Below are 20,234 nucleotides of genomic sequence, written 5' to 3' on the forward strand. Positions count from 1 at the left end.
GGACTGGGAGCCTGTGTGCTTGTCCTTCTTCCCCGCTCATTGGACTGGCAGCAGTGTGTGTAACACACGGGGTGGCCCGGAACGCCTTTCCTGCACGGAATTCTGAGTTGGTGCTCTACTGCAGGCTGGCCACCTTTTCATGGTGTGGCTCGCCATCTGCTCATAGAGGTCCATCTCCCGAGCCGTCACCACCAACCCCTAGAACTCAAAGTTGGTAACTCAAGGCAGCTCCACTACATCTCCATGGCAGGCTTTTCTCCCTGTTAGGCTTGACTATGGCTGTGCTGACCGCCCAGCACACTGGGCCCTTAGATCATGGGGGTGGGGGGGGGGGAATCATATATACGTGTAATCAATATGTAATGCTACATGATTATAGGTTCATATATACATATTGGCTGTATGTATATACATAGGCCTTTGATTGCTCTTCATAGTTACAGAAATGCTCATGCTAGGTCTCCTGGGCTTCTCATGTTTCTTGGGCTGAACCACGAAACAAGTGGTGATATGCAAGTGTAGGGGCCTAGTTGGCCAGAGGGAGCCATTTTGCTGTGGGCTCGGGTTGACCCTGCCCCTCCTGGATGAACTACTTGTTTGCAGGGCCCAGATATAGGGGTGGGTCAGGCCGGATGGAGACATCCAATCAGTGGGGTGCGCATGTATTTACTATGGTAAATTGGAATTCAATTGGCTGCCCAAATTGCTGACCGAGCATGACTGTGCAGTTTTTCCTGTGTGTTGCAGTCTCATTGGCCACCTGTGTGTGGGCTGGGCTCAACCGCCTCTATAAAGGTTAGTCTGTGAGGTGGGGGAGTAGTAGTGTAGGAGTGATAACATGGGGTCATTGGGAGTGTTGGGAGCGGCCTCGCCAGCCAGGGATCAGTAGGGGAAGCGTAGTCATCGAGAGCGGCCTCACGGGGAGCATCATGAGCATTGCCAGGGAGCATCATGAGCATCGCCGGGGAGCTGCCTCCCCGTTGAACAGCGTTGCCAGAGCATCATCATCGGGAAGAGGCCTCGCCATCATCGGGAAGCAGCCTTGTCAGGGAGCAGTGCCGCCAGGAGTGTCATCGTCGGGTAGGGGAGCCATGGGGTAGGGCAGCCATGGGGTAGCGGCCGTGGTCAGGTAGGGGGAGTCGTCAGGTAAGGGGGAGTTGTCGGGTAAGGGAAGTAGTTGGGATTGGTGTCCTGGTCCTCATCGCCTCTTTGTAAGAGACGGCCCCGACTAGTTGGTTTGATTTTCCATGCTTGGTGCGAAATAAAGCTTTGCTTGACTTTCGCTTTGTGTCGGTCTCGTTCCTTTGATCAGGGACCCTAACACAAGGACACCCACACCCTGCTCCAGGCTAATACTCTGTCTCTCGCATGAGTTTCTCAAAGTCTAATGGATACATTCTCAGGGCATCTCTGAAGAACACAGACTTTTATTTCTCATTACAGCTTCTCTCAACTTCATATTTATATTCTGCTCTCTTTCTCTCCCTACTCCTCTCTTTCCCCCACTCCCCAGGCTTTCTCTTTTGAGTAGATTTTCTCTAATTTTCCATACATTCATAGCCATCCTACTATTGCTGCGTTTAAATGTTCACAGACAGGGTAGACAGTTCTCAAACTGAAATGCCTACAGGAGCTGAGAAAACAACTCAGAACATCTTAGTGGCCCTGGTGGGAGTGTACCAGGCAGGAGTGTGCAGAATTGGTGAGCACCTGCCTTTTTAACAGGGCAGCTGCCATTCAGCCAGTCCCTGGCCATTTTATCATGTAGGAATGTGATTCCAGTGTTGCCTAGTCTTTCTTTCTTAAAACAAAGAAGAGCAGGTGATCCAGTTTGTTTTTTGTTTGTTGTTGTTTTTAATGAACTCTTCTGATTTGCAAATTTTGATACCCTAATTCAAATTTTTTTAAAGGCCGTCAAAAGAGAACCAACTTATTTGTGAACCAGTTTCAGCTCAGAAACAGTTTCAGCTCGCAGGACAGCAGTTGCAACCACTATCTTAGTTCATATGATGAGCTCAGACCAGTTACACTGTTTTAGATTTCTACCATCATTCCCAAGAAAAAGACTAATATCGGCCTATCTTGGGACACATGTCTAGCCCTGGCCCAGTCTGGTCTGGTCAGAGTGACTGGGTCATGTAGTATAGGCTGGATAGCGCTCAACTCCCTGACACTAAACTACTTCCGCTCTTGGATTATAAGGACACAACATAAAACATATTTGTCATTCACATGGGCTTTTCAAAGTTCAACAGCCCAAAACTAAGAAATACAGCAACTACAGACATCCAGGGGCAGTGTACACAGGTTACATATATCTTATAAACCTCCTATTTAAGGGCACAGAAGAAAAAAAAAATCTCTTTATGGAAACCTAAATTAGCATTAACTAGGTACCATAATATTATTTATGTAAGTCGGGTTTTAAGTTTGTCCCCTCAGTATAGTTTATGAAATTGTGGTTGTTTCACACTCTTAATTTTTTTCTTATGTAAACTGTTTTCTTCCTAGGTAAAGTGTAATTGAACCCTGAATGTATGGGTTTGCATATATAACATGCATAAGTATCGGTAAGTGTTTACTACAGTTCTTATTCTAAAAAACTATTTCCCCAAGATACATGATTCAGGATCGTACCAAGTCTATTTGTGCTATTTGCCAAATATTCCCCTAATTTAGTGCCCCATGCAATGATAGGCTCAATAAATGCTGCTTGATGATGACACTGATTATATCTAGCACCCATGTCTCAAAAGTTCACAAAACATATCTTTAGTTTTATTAATAAGGACAAAGACATGGAATGATAAAGTACTGTACATGGGTCAATGAAGCTATAAAAATCATCTAGATCTCTTTGTCTTGTGTTTTATCCTTAAGCTCCTCTCCCTATATTAAATAAGAAGAGTATTCTATTGAATGGAGAAGTTATAAGTTGAAAGGAAACACCAAAAAAAAAGAAGCCAATTATCAGATCTCATATTTTTTTCTTTCAAATTCTCCTTTGATTTTAAACTTAGCATCTTGATTGAATATTGTAGCTTAACATCAAGACAATAAAAAGTGTAAAGAACAACAAGAGTTTTTCTTAATTTGATTTTCAACCAGTTTCCTCACAGGCACAGAGAAAGGGCCTCTAGATTCAAGGGTCAAAATGTACACTGATTCTGAAAAGGGAAGGTTTTCTTTTTTAGATTTTAGATTTAGAAAAATCTAATACTAACTTATTTTCTTAAGTCCCCATTAGAGAAATAGATAATACAATAGTGAAAAAAAAAGTCCCCCAAATTCCTTAATTTCAAGAATAGTATATAAATATCTGCAACAGAAAAAGATTAAAAGGTAAAATATCTTTTTTCTTTTTTTAATATTTTATTTATTTATTTGACAGAGATCACAAGTAGGCAGAGAAGCAGGCAGAGAGAGAGAGAGAGAGAGAGGAGGAAGCAGGCTCCCTGCTGAGCAGAGAGCCTGATGCGGGGCTCAATCCCAGAACAGCGGGACCATGACCTGAGCCGAAGGCAGAGGTTTTAACCCACTGAGCCACCCAGGCGCCCCTAAAATATCTTTTTTTACTTTTTTACTTGTCCAATGTAAAAAGATTAAGTTTGATTCCATAATGTTGCTCTTCTTTGACTAACTTACCACATGCTCCAGATGCAAATTTACAAATCTTATTTCCAAATAAATGAAGCTTCTTCAGGGATGTAAGGTATTTCACCTCTTCTGGAATTTCTTCCAAAAGGTTGTTTCCCAGATTTAGTACTGTCAACTGTAAACATATGGAAATTTAATGAACTCATGCAGTATTCACCTTCAAATGAGATGGAGAAATAATTAAGAACTTTTGTAGATAACTTTACACCTAGAGGATATAAAAGAAGAACAAGTAAATCCTAAAGCCAGCAGCTGAAGAGAAACAATAAAGATTAGAGTAGAAATCAATGATACAGAAACAACAACAACAACAAAAAAAAAACAGTAGAACAGATCATGAAACCACAGCTGGTTCTTTGAAAAAAAATAATAAGATTGATAAACCCCTACCAGTACTTATGAAAAAGAAAAGAGAAAGGGGGGTGCCTGGGTGGCTCAGTGGGTTAAGCCTCTGCCTTCAGCTCAGGTCATGGTCTCAGGGTTCTGGGATTGAACCCCGAATCGGGCTCTCTGCTTAGCGGGGAACCTGTTTCCTTCTCTCTCTGCCTGCCTCACTGCCTACTTGTGATCTTTCTCTCTGCATCAAATAAATAAATAAAATCTTAAAAATAAATAAATAATTTTTTTAAAAAAAGAAAGAAAAGAGAAAGGACCCAAATAAATTAAATCATGAATGAGAGAGGGGAGATCACAGCCAACACCACAGGAAAATTATATGCCAACAAATTGGGCAATCTGGCAGAAATGGAAAAGTCCTAGAAACATATAAAACACCAAAACTGAAAGCAGAAGAAATAGAAAACTTGAACAAACTGATAACCGGCAGCAAAATTGAATCAGTAATCGAAAAATCTCCTGACAGAAGTCCAGGGCAGGATGGCTTCCCAGGGCAATTCTCCCAAACATTTGAAGAAGAGTTACTACCTATTCTTCTGAAACTGCTCCAAAAAATAGAAATGGAAAGAAAACTTCCAAATTCATTCTATGAGGCCAATATTACCTTGATCCTAAAACCAAAGACTCCACTAAAAAAGAGAACTACAGGCCAATATGCATGATGTACATGGATGCAAAAATCCTCAACAAAATACTAGCAATTGAACCCAACAGTAAATTAAAAGAATTAGTCATTCACCATGATCAAGTGGAATTTATTCCGGGGTTTCAAGGGTGGTTCAATATTTGTAAATCAATCAGTGTGATATATCACATTAATAAAACAATGGATAAGAACCATATGATCTTAATAGATAGAGAAAAATCATTTGACAAAGTACAGGATCCACTCTTTTTTTTATTAAAGTTTTTTTTAAAAGATTTTATTTATTTATTTGACAGAAAGAGATCACAAGTAGGCAGAGAGGCAGGCAGAGAGAGGGGGAAGCAGGCTCCCCGCCAAGCAGAGAGCCCAATGCGGGGCTTGATCCCAGGACCCTGAGATCATGACCCAAGCCGAAGGCAGAGGCTTAACCCACTGAGCCATACAGGCGCCCCCAGGATCCACTCTTGATATAAACGTTCCACAAAGTAGGGATAGAGAGTACATACATCAACATCATAAGGGCCATATGTAAAAGAACGATAGCTAATATCATCCTCAACAGGAAAAACCGAGAGCTTTTCCCCTAAGGTCGGGAACATGATGTGATGTCCATTCTTACCATTAGTATTTAACATAGTACTTTTCCCCTAAGGTCGGGAACATGATGTGATGTCCATTCTTACCATTAGTATTTAACATAGTACTAACCTCAGCAATCAAATAACAAAGAGAAATAAAAGGCATCCAAATCAGCAAAGAAGTCAAAGAAGAAGTCACTATTTGCACAAGACATGACACTCTGTATAGAAAATTGGAAAGGCTCCACCAAAAAATTGCTAGAACTGATACATGAATTCAGTAAAGTCACAGGATACAAATCGACATACAGAAATCTGCTGCATTTCTCTACACCAATAATGAAGCAACAGAAAGAGAAATCAAGAAATCAGTCCCATTTACAATAGCATCTACACCAATAATGAAGCAACAGAAAGAGAAATCAAGAAATCAGTCCCATTTACAATAGCATCAAAACCCCTAAGATACCTAGGAATAAGCTAAACCAAAGAGGTTAAAGATCTATACTCCAAAACCGTAAAACACTTCTGAAAGAAATTGAAGATGAGACAAAGAAATGGGAAAGCATTCCATGCTCATGCATTGGAAGAACAAATATTGTAAAAATGTCAATACTACGCAAAGCAACCTACACATTAAATGCAATCCCTATCAAAATATGACCAGCATTTTTTACAGAGCTAGAACAAATAATCCAAAAATTTGTATGGAACCACAAAAGACCCTGAATATCCAAAGCAATCTTGAAAAAGAAAAGCAAGGCTGGAGGCATAGCAATTCCAGACTTCAAGGTATATTACAAAGCTGTGATGACCAAGATAGTATGGTACTGCCACAAAAACATGTTTGTGAATGGAACAGAACAGAAAATGCAGAAATGAACCCACAACTCTATGATCTACTAATCTTTGAAAAGCAGGAAAGAATATCCAGTGGTGGGGGTGGGGGGAACAGTGTCTTCAATGAATGGTGTTGGGAAAACTGGACAGCCACATGAAAAAGAACATGGACTTTCTTACAGCATACACAAGAGAACACAAAAGAACACTGCTTTCTTACAGCATACGCAAGAACAAATTCAGAATGGGTGAAAGATCTAAATGTGAGATAGGAAACCATCAAAATGTTAGAGGAGAACACATAGAGGTAACTTCTTTGACATTGGCCATAGCAACTGCTTACTAGATACATATCCTGAGGCGAGGGAAACAAAACCATAAATAAACTATTGGGGATGCCTAGGTGGTGCAGTAGGTTGAGCATCCAACTTTTGGTTTCAGCTAAGGTCATGATCTCAGGGTTGTGCAATTGAGCCCCATGTCAGGCTCTACACAGTGCAGAGTCTACTTGAGATTCTCTCTTCCTCTCCCTCAGCTCCTCCTCATGCACTCTCTCATACTCCTTCACTCTCTCTCTCTCAAATAAATACATAAATCTTTTTTTTTTAAATAAACTATTGGTAAGGCACCTGGGTGGCTCTGTTGGTTAAGTAACTGCCTTCAGCTCAGGTCATGATCCTGAAGTCCAGGATCATGGGAAGCAGGGAGTCTGCTTCTTCTGTCCTTCACCCTTCTCATGCTCTCTCTCTCTCTCTCATTCTTTCTCTTAAATAAATAAATAAAATCTTTTAAAAAAAACAAATACATAAATAAATAAACTGTTGGGTCTTCATCAAGATAAAAAGTTTCTGCACAGTGAAGGAAATAATCAACAAAAATAAAAGGCAGCCTGTGGAATGGCAGAAGATATGCCCAAATGACATAGGTCATAAAGGGTTAGTATCCAAAATATATAAAGAACTTCTGAAATTCAACCCCCCCCAAAAAAAGCCAGTTAAAAAATGAGCAGAATACATGAATAGACATTTTTCCAAAGAAGACATACAAATGGCTAACAGACACATGAAAAGATGCTCAACATAACTTACCATCAAGGAAATACAAATAAAAGCCACAATGAGATATTACTTCACACCTGTCAGAATGGCTAAAATTGGCAATACAGGAAACAACAGATGTTGGCAAGGGTGTGGAGAAAGGAGGACCCTTTTAAACTCTTGGTGGGAATGCAACTGGTGCAGCCACTCTGGAAAACAGTATGGAGGTTCCTCAAAAAGTTAAAAATAGTACTACCTTATGCCCCAGCAATTGCACTACTAGGTATTTATCCAAAGGGTACACAAGTACCGATTCAAAGAGATACATGTACCCCAATGTTTATATCAGTATTACTAACAATAGCCAAATTATGGAAAGAGCCCAAATGTCCACGGACTGATAAATGGTTAAAGATGTGACTATATGTCCAACATAATATAGTCAGTCATAAAGAAGAATGAAATCTTGCTATTTGCAATGACATGGATGGCGCTAGAGAGTACTATGCTAAGCAAAATAAGTCAGTCAAAAAAGACAAATGCCATATGCTTTCAGTTATATGTGGAATTTAAGAAACAAAACATATGAACATGTACAGGGAAAAGAGAGAAGCAAACCATAGAGTGGACTCTTAACTATAGAAAACAAAAGAGTTGCTGGAGGGGAAATTGGGTAGGGGGATGGGTTAAATGGGTGATGGGTATTAAGGAGGGCACCTGTTGTGATGAGCACTGGGTATTGTATGTAAGTGATGAATCATAAATCCTACACATGAAGCTAATATTACAAGGTATGTTAGCAAACTGGAATTTAAGTAAAAACTTGGTAGAAAAAAACAAACTAGAATAAAATAGTCTTAGTAGGTATGCTGCATGAAAAATTAAATTGATAAAATACAAGAAAAGTGTCAGAATGAAAATACTGAATGGAAAAGAGGAATGTTGGGCTGAATGTGCTAAAAATAATGTAATAATTCAAACCAGGGAAAGGCCAACTAAAGTGACTGCTGTTAAAAATAGCATCATTATTTTTAGTTATTGTTCTATATAAAATTCTTTCTATTCAAAATTTATGTCTTTGACAATTTCCCATACATATGTGATATTACCTAACAATTTCAACTTTAAAATGATTTTATAATATGAATTTAAAGAATTTTGTTGAGATCCACGTAACCTAAGAAAATGTCAGCATAATCTTAAACAATTATTTCACATAAAATAAATAATAATTTCACATGAAATAAATAATAATGAGCTTTAAAAACAAAGTTTATTTGAGCTTTATGTTCAAACATCTTATGTTAATTAAAGCACAATTTAATTTTTATTTAAAACACTGAGCTTCATTAAAATTATAATACAAACATTTAAAAATATTTAAGTCATTTAAAAATACAATAAATGATTCACTGATAATTCACTTTAGCATCTCAAAGAGTATCCAAACAATCAAAACCTTTATGAAGTCAGCAAAGGGTTCATCAAGATAAGTGTACTCTTAATCCCCTTTATCTATTCACCCATTGCCCCACTTATCTTGTACACTTATATTGATGAACACTGAGAAATATATAGAGCAGTTGAATTCTTTTTTTTTTAAGATTTTATTTATTTATTTATTTGAGAGACAGAGATCACAAGTAGGCAGAGAGGCAGGCAGAGAGAGAGGGTGAAGCAGGATCCCTGCTGAGCAGAGAGCCTGATGCGGGGCTCGATCCCAGGAGCTTAGGATCATGACCTGAGCCAAAGGCAGAGGCTTAACCCACTGAGCCACCCAGGTGTTCCTAGAGCAGTTGAATTCTTATACTGTACATGTGAAACTAATGTAACATTATATATTAATTATACTTGAATTAAAGAAGAAAGGGGGCACGAGGGTGGTTCAGTCAGTTAAGTGTCTGCCTTGGGCTCAGGTCATGATCTCAGGTCCTGGGATTGACCCCTGAGTTGGACTTTCTTCTTCTCAGTTTCGCCCTCTCCTTCTGCCCTAACCTCATGCATGTACACTCTCACTCTCACTCCTCTCAAATAAATAAAATCTTTTTTAAATATTAAGTTAAAAAACTTGGCAAAGGGACTAATTTCTTGAAATCAGAAATATAGCCCAAGATCTGAAGTCCTCCTCTCATACTAATGTTTGATCGGTCACACTTGGAAGAACCACACATAAGAGAGAAAGACCCTCCTTGATCTTCTAATCTAACAAATGGATGATACAGAATTGGTCCCTAAATATTTGCATTTTTCTTTGACTTGAAATCTAATCATAACTTTCAAAATACAAAAAGAATCTTTTCTTTTACTCCCAGAAGGAATTTACCATTCATATTTCATTACCAACACGAAGCTTCATAGATTTAATATTAAAGGGTATAAAAAAGGCATCATAGGAGTCTTTTTTTATCCTTAAAGAAGCTCTGTGCCCAAGGTGGAGCTTCAATTCATAGTTCCAAGATTTAGAGTCTCATATTTTACTAACTGAGCCAACCAGGTGCCCCAGAATCATGACACTCTTGACAAATTAATGACTATAACATAAGGCAAGAAAAATAAGAAATTTTAGGCAAGTTATGGCTTATATTTAAATTTCATTTGGTATTTGGCATTTGGTATGGATGTATGTTAATAAATTAATGTAAAGTAGATATAGTATATTTACTAAAAAATTCCATGTCCCTAGAATTTATGGAAAAGTTTTTGCTTTTATACATGTTTTCCACTGAAAACGACCATCATGTACCTTCTTAAAGGACTTATTCTTTTTTTTTTTTTGAAGATTTTATTTATTTGAGAGAGAGAACAAGCAAGAGCACATGTGAGAGAGAGAGAGAGCATGAGCAGGGAGAGGGAGGGGCAAAGGGAGAGGGAGAAGCAGACTCCATGCCCTCCTCCGCCATGACACTGAGCAGGGAGCCCAATGCAGGGCTCAATCCCAAGATCGTGGGATCTGAGCTGAAGGTAGATGCTTAACTGACTGAGCCACCCAGGTGCCGGGGGCATATTCTTTCATGCAGGTGAAGTTAAAACATATTCATGTAGCCATTCTAATGGAAAGATTTAATCCAGAGTCTGTGACTATATTAGTTTCCTATTGGACTATAACAAATTACCACAAATTCAGTACCTTAAAACAAGGCAAATTTAGTATTTCATAGTTGTGGAGGTCAGTTGAAATTAAACGGGATTCACAGACTTAAAATCAAAGTGTTGACAGGGCTGTGTTTCTTTCTGGAGAGTCTAGGGGTGAATCTGAGACTTCTGGCCCTCACTTTCATCTTCAAAACCAGCAATGACTAGTGAAGTCTCAAATCACATCACTCTGATTCTGTCTTCCATATTTAAAGAAACTTATACTCTGTTTTCTCTTCGGATTGTATAAATCTTTCACCCTTTCCTAAAGAACTTCACAATTACATGGGGCCTACCCATAATTTCCAGTATAATCTCTTCATCTCAAGGTTAGCTATCAACCTTGATTCTATCTGTAACCTTGATTCCTCAGTGACATGTAACCAAACATATTCACAGATTGTGGGGATTAGGATGTGGGCATCTTTGAGGAACCATTATATGTCTACAGCAGTGACTACTTGAAATTTCTTTTCCAAAAATCAAGTCAATTTCCTTCTTTTGCCTAAATTTAGTGAGAAATTCATAATAGTAAACTAGTGCTCAACAAAATCTACGTGAGTACAGTAAGAAATACAAAAGTCAGGAACTGAAAGGGCTGCGAATTTATTCAATTTGCAAACTAATATTTAACCTGCCATTTCATACATGCTGGCATAAAGCATGAGACCTCTGGGCAAGAGACAAATGTCATTTTATTACCTACAGCAATAATGTCCAGAATATGGTTATTTTTGCACCAGCAACGCAAAAAGAACCAGATGATATCTGGATGTGCCATGGACTGTGTTACAGAAGAGAAACCATGAATTTAGGGAACCTGGATCTTTTAGAATTAACAGTAACTGTGCTTGCCCTTTGCTCTAAAGGAAGACATAATTCCTAATTTCCAAGGCTATCTGCTATACAAATGTTCCCCCAAAACTTTGTTCAGAACAAATATAGTCAGTGCTTCTGCCTGCAGAGATGTACAAAAACATAACAGACTCATGGAAAATTGTCTCCAATGAATACATGGCAACATATACTTTTAAAGTGAATAACAAAGAACTGAACTTGTGATTTCTCACACTATCAGTGCTTTCCAGGTATTTCTGAGGGCACAACCTCTATAGTGCTTATTTTGCATGCTATGTCGTAAGGTTTCATCTATGAGTTATATATATATTGTCATTGTGTTTTACAAAATCTAAGGGCATGGCCCAGATACTTGAAAGTAACACAGTAACTTGATTTCATGCTATAGCAAAGGGAACTCACAGGATGTAATCAAGCTTGACTATAAAGTGGGTTAGGTTTTTCGATGCTTAGAAATATTTCCACAAACAAATTATGAAAAATGTAATCTAAACTGTCCATATAATCATCTATAAGGAAGCAAGTGGGTCAGTATACATTCGAAAATATGCACTGTATGCCTACTTTGAGCCACCAGTTCCAGATGCTAGATACACAGAGGCAAATAAGACTTGTAAGATCTTTACCCTCAAGACACTTACACAGTTACAGTGAGGGAACAGCAGTCCAATGAATGAAAAATAAATGAATGATGATGTCTCATCCCTGGAATACAACTAGATAGTTATCAAATCATTCTGAACACCCAAGAAATCCTTCAGAAGTCTGAGAAAACAAATACTGCAAGCCTACAAGTAGAAAAGCAACCACCTTTTGGGAGACAGGAGGTGCGGAGACTTGATTCTGGTTTTATATAGCTGAGTATATGGCAGCAAGGAGGAGGCTCCCACGAAGCATTATAAGCAATGGAGTGAAAAATGGGAACTTTTACAAGTCTGCTGCACTGGGAAACATGCCTGGCTTAAAGGTGCTCAGGCGGTGAAGTGGCACAGAATCCCAGGTGTGACGCCGTGATCTGAGGACCCCCTGGGTCACAAGAACAAGTGGTGCCTTAGTAAGGCACTATTCCCGAGTGTAGGAGTGTGGAAGCCAGCTAAGAACAGCAAGTCTAGGTGCCAGCTTTCTGCTCTGTGTTGCCATAAACTGAGAACTGCTCTGCGGTTGTGTGACAACTTTCCTGGGATGGGTCCAGCAAAAGGCAGAAGTGTTGGGAGACTCTCTCTGGGAGGAACAGTGAGAGGTCCCTAAAAATTGGAGTTTTGAAACTCAGCCACATGCCTGAGATTTAAAAAAAAAAAAAAAAGCTTGTACATAGGCAGGGTGAACACGGAGTTCTGACAGAAACTGGGGAGATGAGTGATTGCTCTTCTGTGAGAGCTCACCAAAGAGTGGGGGAGCACAAATTTTCAGCTCCCAAGCTAGAGAGCTGGGCACCCTCATATTCATCCTGCCCATCAGTGCTGAAAGCCTTCAGGGAGCAAAACAGCACCACCTAGTGGAGTCTGGAGTTGCTTATATCAAGCCCTGCCTCCCTTCGCACTACAGGTACACTTCCACTAGGACAAATCCACCTCAGACTCAGGGCAACAGGACCCACCCCCTAGAAGACCAACACAAACAACTTGCTCACACCACGTTTACTGATCATAGAGGGCTGCAAAGCTTCAGCTCTAGGGGACAATAGTATCTAGTATCCTTTGTACTTTTATTCTTTAGGAGTTTTGTTTTTCCAGTTATTTATTTTTTTAATTCTTTTTTGTTCTTTTTAAAGTTTAATTTATATATATTCTACTTTTTGTATCCTTTCATTGTATTTTTTATTATTTATTTGTTCATTTATTTATTTTGGGACCTGGTTTATTTAACAACCAGACTAAAACACACCTAGGATCTGTCATTTGCTGCTGCTGCTATTGTTGTTGTTGTTGTTTCTTTTTCTTTCTTCTTTTCTTTTATGGAAAAAAAAAACGATGAGATGGAGAAATTCACCCAAAAACAAAGAACAGGAGGTAGTACTCATGGCCAGGGATTTAATCAATATGGATAGAAATAGATGTGTGAACTAGAATTTAAAACAACAATTATAGAGATACTAGCTGGTCTTGAAAAAAAGCATTGAAGACTCTAGAGAATCCCTTACTGTAGAGATAAAAGAACTAAAATCTAATCAGACCAAAATTAAAAATGCTATTACCAAGATGCAGTCCCAATCAGAGGCCATAAAAACAAGGATAAATGAATTAGAAGAGCGAATCAGTGATACAGTAGATAAAATTATGGAAAATAAGGAAGTTGAAAAGAAGGGAAAAAAACCATTAGATCATGAAAGTAGACTTAGAAAACTCAGAGATTCCATAAAGCAAAATAATATCCATATTAAAGGAGTCCCAGAAGAAGGAGAGCAAAAAGGGGGGAAAGGAGGTTTATGTGAACAAATTATAGCTAAGAAACCCCAGATTAGGGAAACAGGTGTTTCAGTCCACGTGGCACAGAGAACTCCCCTCAAAATCAACAAAAATAGGCCAACACCACAACATATTGTGAAATTTGCAAATTACAAAGATAAGGAAAAATTCCTAAAAGTAGCTTGGGACAAGAGGTTCTTAACCTACAAGGGTAGACACATAAGGCTGGCAGCAGACTGGTCCACAGAGACCTGCCAGGCCAGAAGGACTGGCGTGATATATTCAACATGCTAAGTGGGAAAAATATGCTGTCAAGGATACTTTATCCAGCAGGGTTGTCCTTCAGAATAGAAGGAAAGATAAAAGAGTTTCCAAGACAAACAAAAACTAAAGGAACTTGTGAACACTAAGCTAGCCTTGCAAAAAATATTAAAGGGGCTGCTTTGAGTGGAAAGAGAGTCCAAAAGTAAAAGAAATTGGAAAGGAACAGGGACAATTTACAGAGGTAACAATTTTGCAGGCAATACAATGGCACTAAATTCATATCTTTCAAAAATTACTCTGAATGTAAATGGACTAAATGATCCTCCAATCAAAAAGCAAAGCGTAGCAGAATGGATAAAAAAACAAAACCCAATGATATACTGCTTATAAGAGATTCCTTTCGGCCCAAAGACACCTCCAGATTGAAAGTGAGGGGGTAGAGAACAATTTATCATGCTAATGGACATCAAAAGAAAGTTTGTGTAGCCATCCTTATATCAGACAACCTAGATCTGAAACCAAAGACTGTAGTAAGAAATGAAGAAGGACACTATATCATAATAAAGAGGTCTATCCAACAAGAAAATCTAACAGTTGCAAATATTTATCCTTTTAACTTGGGAGCAGCCAAATCTATAAATCAATTAATAACAAACTTAAACTCATTGGTAATAATACAATAATAGTAAGGGACTTTAACACCTCACTTACTGCAATGGACAGATCACCTAAGCAGAAGATCAATAAGGTAACAAGAGCTTTGAATGACATACTAGACCAGATGGACTTCACAGATCTACCAGAGCATTTCATCCTAAAGCAGCAGAATACACATTGTTTTCAAGTATCCATGGAACATTCTCCAGAATAGATCACATACTGAGCCACAAATCAGGTTTCAGCTGGTACAGAAATATGCCATGCATATTTTCAGACCACAAAGCTATGAAACTTGAAGTCAACTGCAAGAAAAAAATTGGAAGAACCACAAATATATGGAGGTTAAAAAAATCCTACTAAAGAATGAATGGGTCCATCAGGAAATTAAAGAAGGAATAAAAAAAAATACATGAAAGCAAATGAAAATGAAAATGCAATAGTTCAGGGGTGTCTGGGTGGCTCAGTGGGTTGAGCCGCTGCCTTTGGCTCAGGTCATGATCCCAGGTCGAGGGATCAGGCCCCTCATTGGGCTCCCTGCTCGGCAGGGAGTCTGCTTCCCCCATACCCCACCTTCTGCCTACTTGTGATCCCTGTCAAATAAATAAATAAATAATCTTTCAAAAAAAGAAAGAAAGAAAGAAAATACGACAGTTACAAACCTTTAGGATGCAGCAAAGGTGGTTCTAAGAGGGAAGAATATAGCAATACAGGCCTTCCTTGAGGAGCAAGAAAAGTTCTCAAATACACAACCTAACCTTATACCCAAAGGAGCAGGAAAAAGAACAGCAAATAAAGCCTAAACCCAGCAGGAGAAGAGAAATATTGAAGAGTAGAGCAAAAATCAATGATGTAGAGGGAAAAAAAAAAAGAATAGATCAACAAAACTAGGAGCTGTTCTTTGAAAAAATTAATAACATTAATAAACTCCTATCCAGATTTACCAAAAAGAAAAGAGAAAGGACCCAAATATATAAAATCATGAATGAGAGAGGAGAGATCGCAACCAACACCACAGAAATAAAACTTTAAGAGAATATTATGAAAAAGTATATGCCAACAAACTGGGCAATCTGGAAGAAATGGATAAATTCCTAGAAACATATAAACTACCAAAACTGAAACAGGAAGAAATAGAAAATCTGAACAGGTGCATAACCAGCAAAGAAATTGAATTAGTGATCAAAAATCTCCCAACAAATAAGAGTCCAGGGCCGGATGGCTTCCCAGGGGAATTCTACCAAACAGTTAAAGATTTAATACCTATTCTTCTCAAACTGTTCCCAAAAATGGGCCAAAAACTTCCAAATTCATTCTATAAGGCCAGCATTACCTTGATCTTAAAACCAAAGACCCCACTAAAAAGAATTACAGACCAATATCTCTGATGAACATGGATGCAAAAATTCTAAACAGGATACTAGCTAAACAGATCCAACAGTACATTAAAAGGATTATTCACCACAACCAACTAGGATTTATGTGCTCGCTTCAGCAGCACATCTACCAACTAGGATTTATTCCTGGACTGTGGGGTGCTTCAACATCCAAAAATTAATCAACGTGATACACTACATTAATGAAAGAATGGATAAGAACCATTTGATCCTCTAAGTAGATGCAGAAAAAGCACTTGACAAAATACAGCATTCTTCTTTGATAAAAACTGTCCAAAATATAGGGATAGAGGGAATATGCCTCAACATCATAAAGGTCATATATGAAAGACCCAAAGCCAGTATCATCCTCAACAGGGAAAAACTGAGAACTTTTTCCCTAAGGTCAGGAACATGACATGATGTCCATTCTCACCACTGTGATTCAACATAGTACTGAAAGTCATGACCTCAACAATCAGACAACAAATAGAAATAAAAGGCATTCAAATTGGCAAAGAAGAAGTGAAACGTTCACTCTTTTCAGACAACATGGTACTCATGTAGAAAACCCGAGGAGTGGAGACAAGATGGTGGAGAATTAGGAGGCTCTGTTACAACCAGTCCCCTAAAGTGAGCTGATTATCTACTGAAGAACTCTGATCACCCATGAAATCAGCCTGATATTAGAGTTATATACTTCTGGATCTCTACACGGGCAGAAGACACCAGTGGACAGGTAAAGCAGAGTGGGAACATCGGACTGATATCGGAAGATAAACAAAAGGGGGAGGGAGCCACCAGAAGCAACCCATTGGAAAGTAATACCCCAATACGAGAGTTCCCTGGGATTGGGGACCAGCATTAACTTGGAGTCAGGTTGAACTCTCAAAAAGAGCAAAAGATCTTAAGGGGAAGTTGGTGGAATCTGGCGATTAGGGACAGGGGCTTAAGCCCACAGATGTAGGATGGCCACCACTGGTGTTGAGCCAGAGAAAGTGCAGCGAAGAAGCCAGGCTTTGGTTCCTGAGCCGCTGGCATGCGTGAGAGCGTCTGGGGGGGGGGGGGGGCGGCGCTCATGAGAGAGACTGGTGTGGATGCCAGCTGGTGCTCTCTAGAACCACAGCCTTTTACACTCTGCTCAAGCACTGGGCGACTGGGGTGTGAGTCGCACTCCACACCCTACCGGGAGAGAGGTCCATGGAGGGGCTAGCCCGTGCTCTCTAGGACCAGTGAGAGTCTGAACACTCCCAGCCCTGGCCAGGGTGAAAATCTCAGTGTGCTATCTCTGGTTGGGACATCTCTGGTGGTCTGGACCTACTCAGACAGCTGTGACGGAGGCAGCCACTAGAAGCCAGCTCTCTGGACTAGTACTTCTCCTGGTTTTGGGTAAAAGCGGGAGTTGCCATGACCCCTGAGACCGTGACTGGGGATGTGCTCTGCCGGTGGCAGAGAGGTAATTTATGTGCTCTGGAGCACCCACAGAGGAACAGACTGAAGCTTCTCTCTGAGACAGAGGTCTGGGTGGTTTTCTTTCCTCTAAACCTCCAAAGAACCACCAAAAGCTGCCAAGGGGAGAAAAACAAACAAACAAACAAACCCTCCAAAACCTCCAGAGAACAAAAGCCTGAAAAACCAGTTTCCTCAGAGCCCAGCCCCTTGATAGTGGGCAGGAGGACTCAACTCTAGCAAGACTGCCTGAAAACTATGTGGCAGGCCCCTCCCCCAGAAAGCCAGCCAAAAACAAACAAACAAACAAACAAACAAAAAAACAAGAGGACAACCACTACTACTTCATAGATACAACTTTTATTTTTAATTCATTCCCACTATTCTCACTCTTTTCAATTTTTTTGATAATTTTTAACCTATTTACCATCAGAGTGACATGCTTAGTACAACAAATTCCATAATAACCTTTTAACTTGAACTTTTTTGATACATATACTGTGTTTTTCTTTTGCTTTTCTATTTTTTTATTTTTTTATACATTCATATAGAGATAAACTTCAAGGTAATCCTCTTTCCCCAATCAATGCTACCCCTATATATAAACCAGTTTTAATTCCCCTTTATCTCAGGAAAGCTGAGTCCTTTAACAAAGATATCAAGATACATCCAGGGAGAATCAAAATAAACTTCCTCGCCCACACTGAGAATTTATAACCACTCTCCAATCTTTTTTTTCTGTCAGTGTTTCTGTGGTATTTGTTTTTGCTCTGTTAGTATATAAATCTTATATTTGGGGTTCATTTTGACTGGGTTCTTTTTTTTTTCTTGTCATTTACTTTTGTCAGTCTTTTTGTCTCTTTTTGTTTGTATACTTTATAAATCTTACCTTTGGGACCCATTCAAGCTGGGTCTTCTCTTTTCTTTTTTCTTTTCTCTCTCTCTCTATTTTTCTTTTTGGTGGGGACTCCTGATTGCTCAGAAGCGTTCCAGAGTGCACCTTGCCTGCACTATGGTTGATATATTTAGCTACACATCCCTTCAGCCATCTCTCACCAAAATGACTAGAAGGAGGAATGCCCAACAGAGAAAAATTCAGAGGCTGTGCCCTCTCCATCACAGCTATTGGATATGGACATAAACAGTATGTTGGAAAGGGAATTTAGGCTAACAATTATCCAAGCAATGGCTAGGTTGGAGAAAGACTTTAATGACAAAATGGAATTGATTAGGGCAGAAGTGAAAGCCACCAGGGATGATGTTAACAATGCTCTCAATGAGTTCCAATTGAATCTAAATTCTCTAAAAGCTAGGGTATCTGAGGCAGAAGATAGAATTAGTGAACTAGAGGACAAACTGATAGAGAAAAGGGATCAGGAGGAAGCCTGGAAAGAACAGCTTAGTAGCCATGAAAACAGAATTAGGGAAATAAATGATGCCATGAAACACTCCAACATCAGAATTATTGGAATCCCTGAGGGAGAGGAGAAAGAAAGAAGACTAGAGGATATAGCTGAACAAATTCTCCAGGAAAATTTTCCCAATCTGGCGAATGGAATCAGCGTTCATGTTCTAGAGGCAAAAAGGTTTCCCCCAAGATTGTAGAATCTAGAAAGATCTCGAGACACCTGATTGTGAAAATGATGAATCATAATTTTAGACAGGAGCTCTTGAAAGCAGCTAGGAGGAAGAGATTCCTTATGCACAGAGAAATCCCATCAGAATAATGTCAGACTTGTCCACAGAAACCTGGCAAGCCAGAAAGGGCTGGCAAGATGTATTCAGGACACCAAATGTGAAGAACATGCAGCCAAGAATATTTTATCCAGCAAGACTGGCATTCAAAATGGATGGAGAGAGAAAGGGCTTCCAAGACCAGCAAGGTTTAAAAGAGTATGTCACCACCAAGCCGGCACTACAAGAAATATTAAGGGGGGTTCTATAAAAGACGAAAATCCCAAGACTATCACTGAACAGAAATTTATGGAGACAATCTATAAAAACAGGATTTCACAGTAACACGATGTCAATAAAAACATATCTCTCAATAATCACTCTCAACGTGAATGGCCTAAATGTGCCCATAAAATGGCACAGGGTTGCAGATTGGATAAAACGACAGGACACATACCTATGCTGTCTATGAGAGAACCATTTTGAACCTAAGGATACCTCCAGACTGAAAGTGAAGGGATGGAGATGCATTTTTCATACCAATGGGCCTCAAAAGAAGGCTGGGGTGGCAATTCTCTTTGCAGATAAATTAGATTTGAAACTAAAGACTGTAGTCAGAGATACAGAAGTACACTACATCATTCTTTAAGGGTCTATCAACCAAGAATATCTAACAATTGTAAATATTTATGCCCCCAATATGGGAGCAGCTAATTACATAAGAAAACTGTTAATCAAGATAAAGAGTCATATTGATATGAATACATTAATAGTAGGGGATCTTAGCACACCTCTCTCAGTAATAGACAAATCATCCAAGCAGAAAATCAATAAAGAAACAAGAGCATTGAATGACACATTGGACCAGGTGTACCTCATAGATACATACAGAACATTCCACCCTAAAACAACAGAATACTCATTCTTCTCAAGTGCACATGGAACCTACTCCAGAATAGACCACATACTGTGTCACGAATCAGGGCTCAACTGATACTAAAAGACTGACATTATTCCCTGCATATTCTCAGATCACAATGCTTTGACACTGGAGCTCAACCGCAAGAAAAAGTTCGGAAGGAATTAAAACACCTGGAAGCTAAAGACCACCTTGCTTAAGAATGCTTGGATCAGGGGCGCCTGGGTGGCTCAGTGGGTTAAAGCCTCTGCCTTTCACTCAGGTCATGATCCCAAGGTCCTGGGATCCAGCCCTGCATCGGGCTCTCTGCTCAGAGGGGAGCCTGCTTCCTCCTCTCTCTCTCTAC

The 20,234-nt window shown here is 39.3% G+C and overlaps 1 protein-coding gene across 2 annotated transcripts in view; it reads right to left on the minus strand.

Moving 5' to 3' along the window:
• The window catches only part of LRRC69 (leucine rich repeat containing 69), a 106,825-nt gene that overhangs the window by 64,598 nt on the left and 21,993 nt on the right, over positions 1-20,234 (minus strand). Inside the window, exon 2 of one of the 2 annotated variants that reach the window (XM_046015579.1) lies at positions 3,646-3,772. The exons of the other annotated variant lie outside the window; for it this stretch is intronic. Coding sequence (XP_045871535.1) covers positions 3,646-3,772 — 127 coding nt within the window. The remainder of the gene's footprint in view (positions 1-3,645; positions 3,773-20,234) is intronic. 2 annotated transcript variants of the gene reach the window in all.

Source organism: Meles meles, chromosome 1 (genome assembly GCF_922984935.1).
Source record: "Meles meles chromosome 1, mMelMel3.1 paternal haplotype, whole genome shotgun sequence".
Taxonomy (NCBI): domain Eukaryota; kingdom Metazoa; phylum Chordata; class Mammalia; order Carnivora; family Mustelidae; genus Meles; species Meles meles.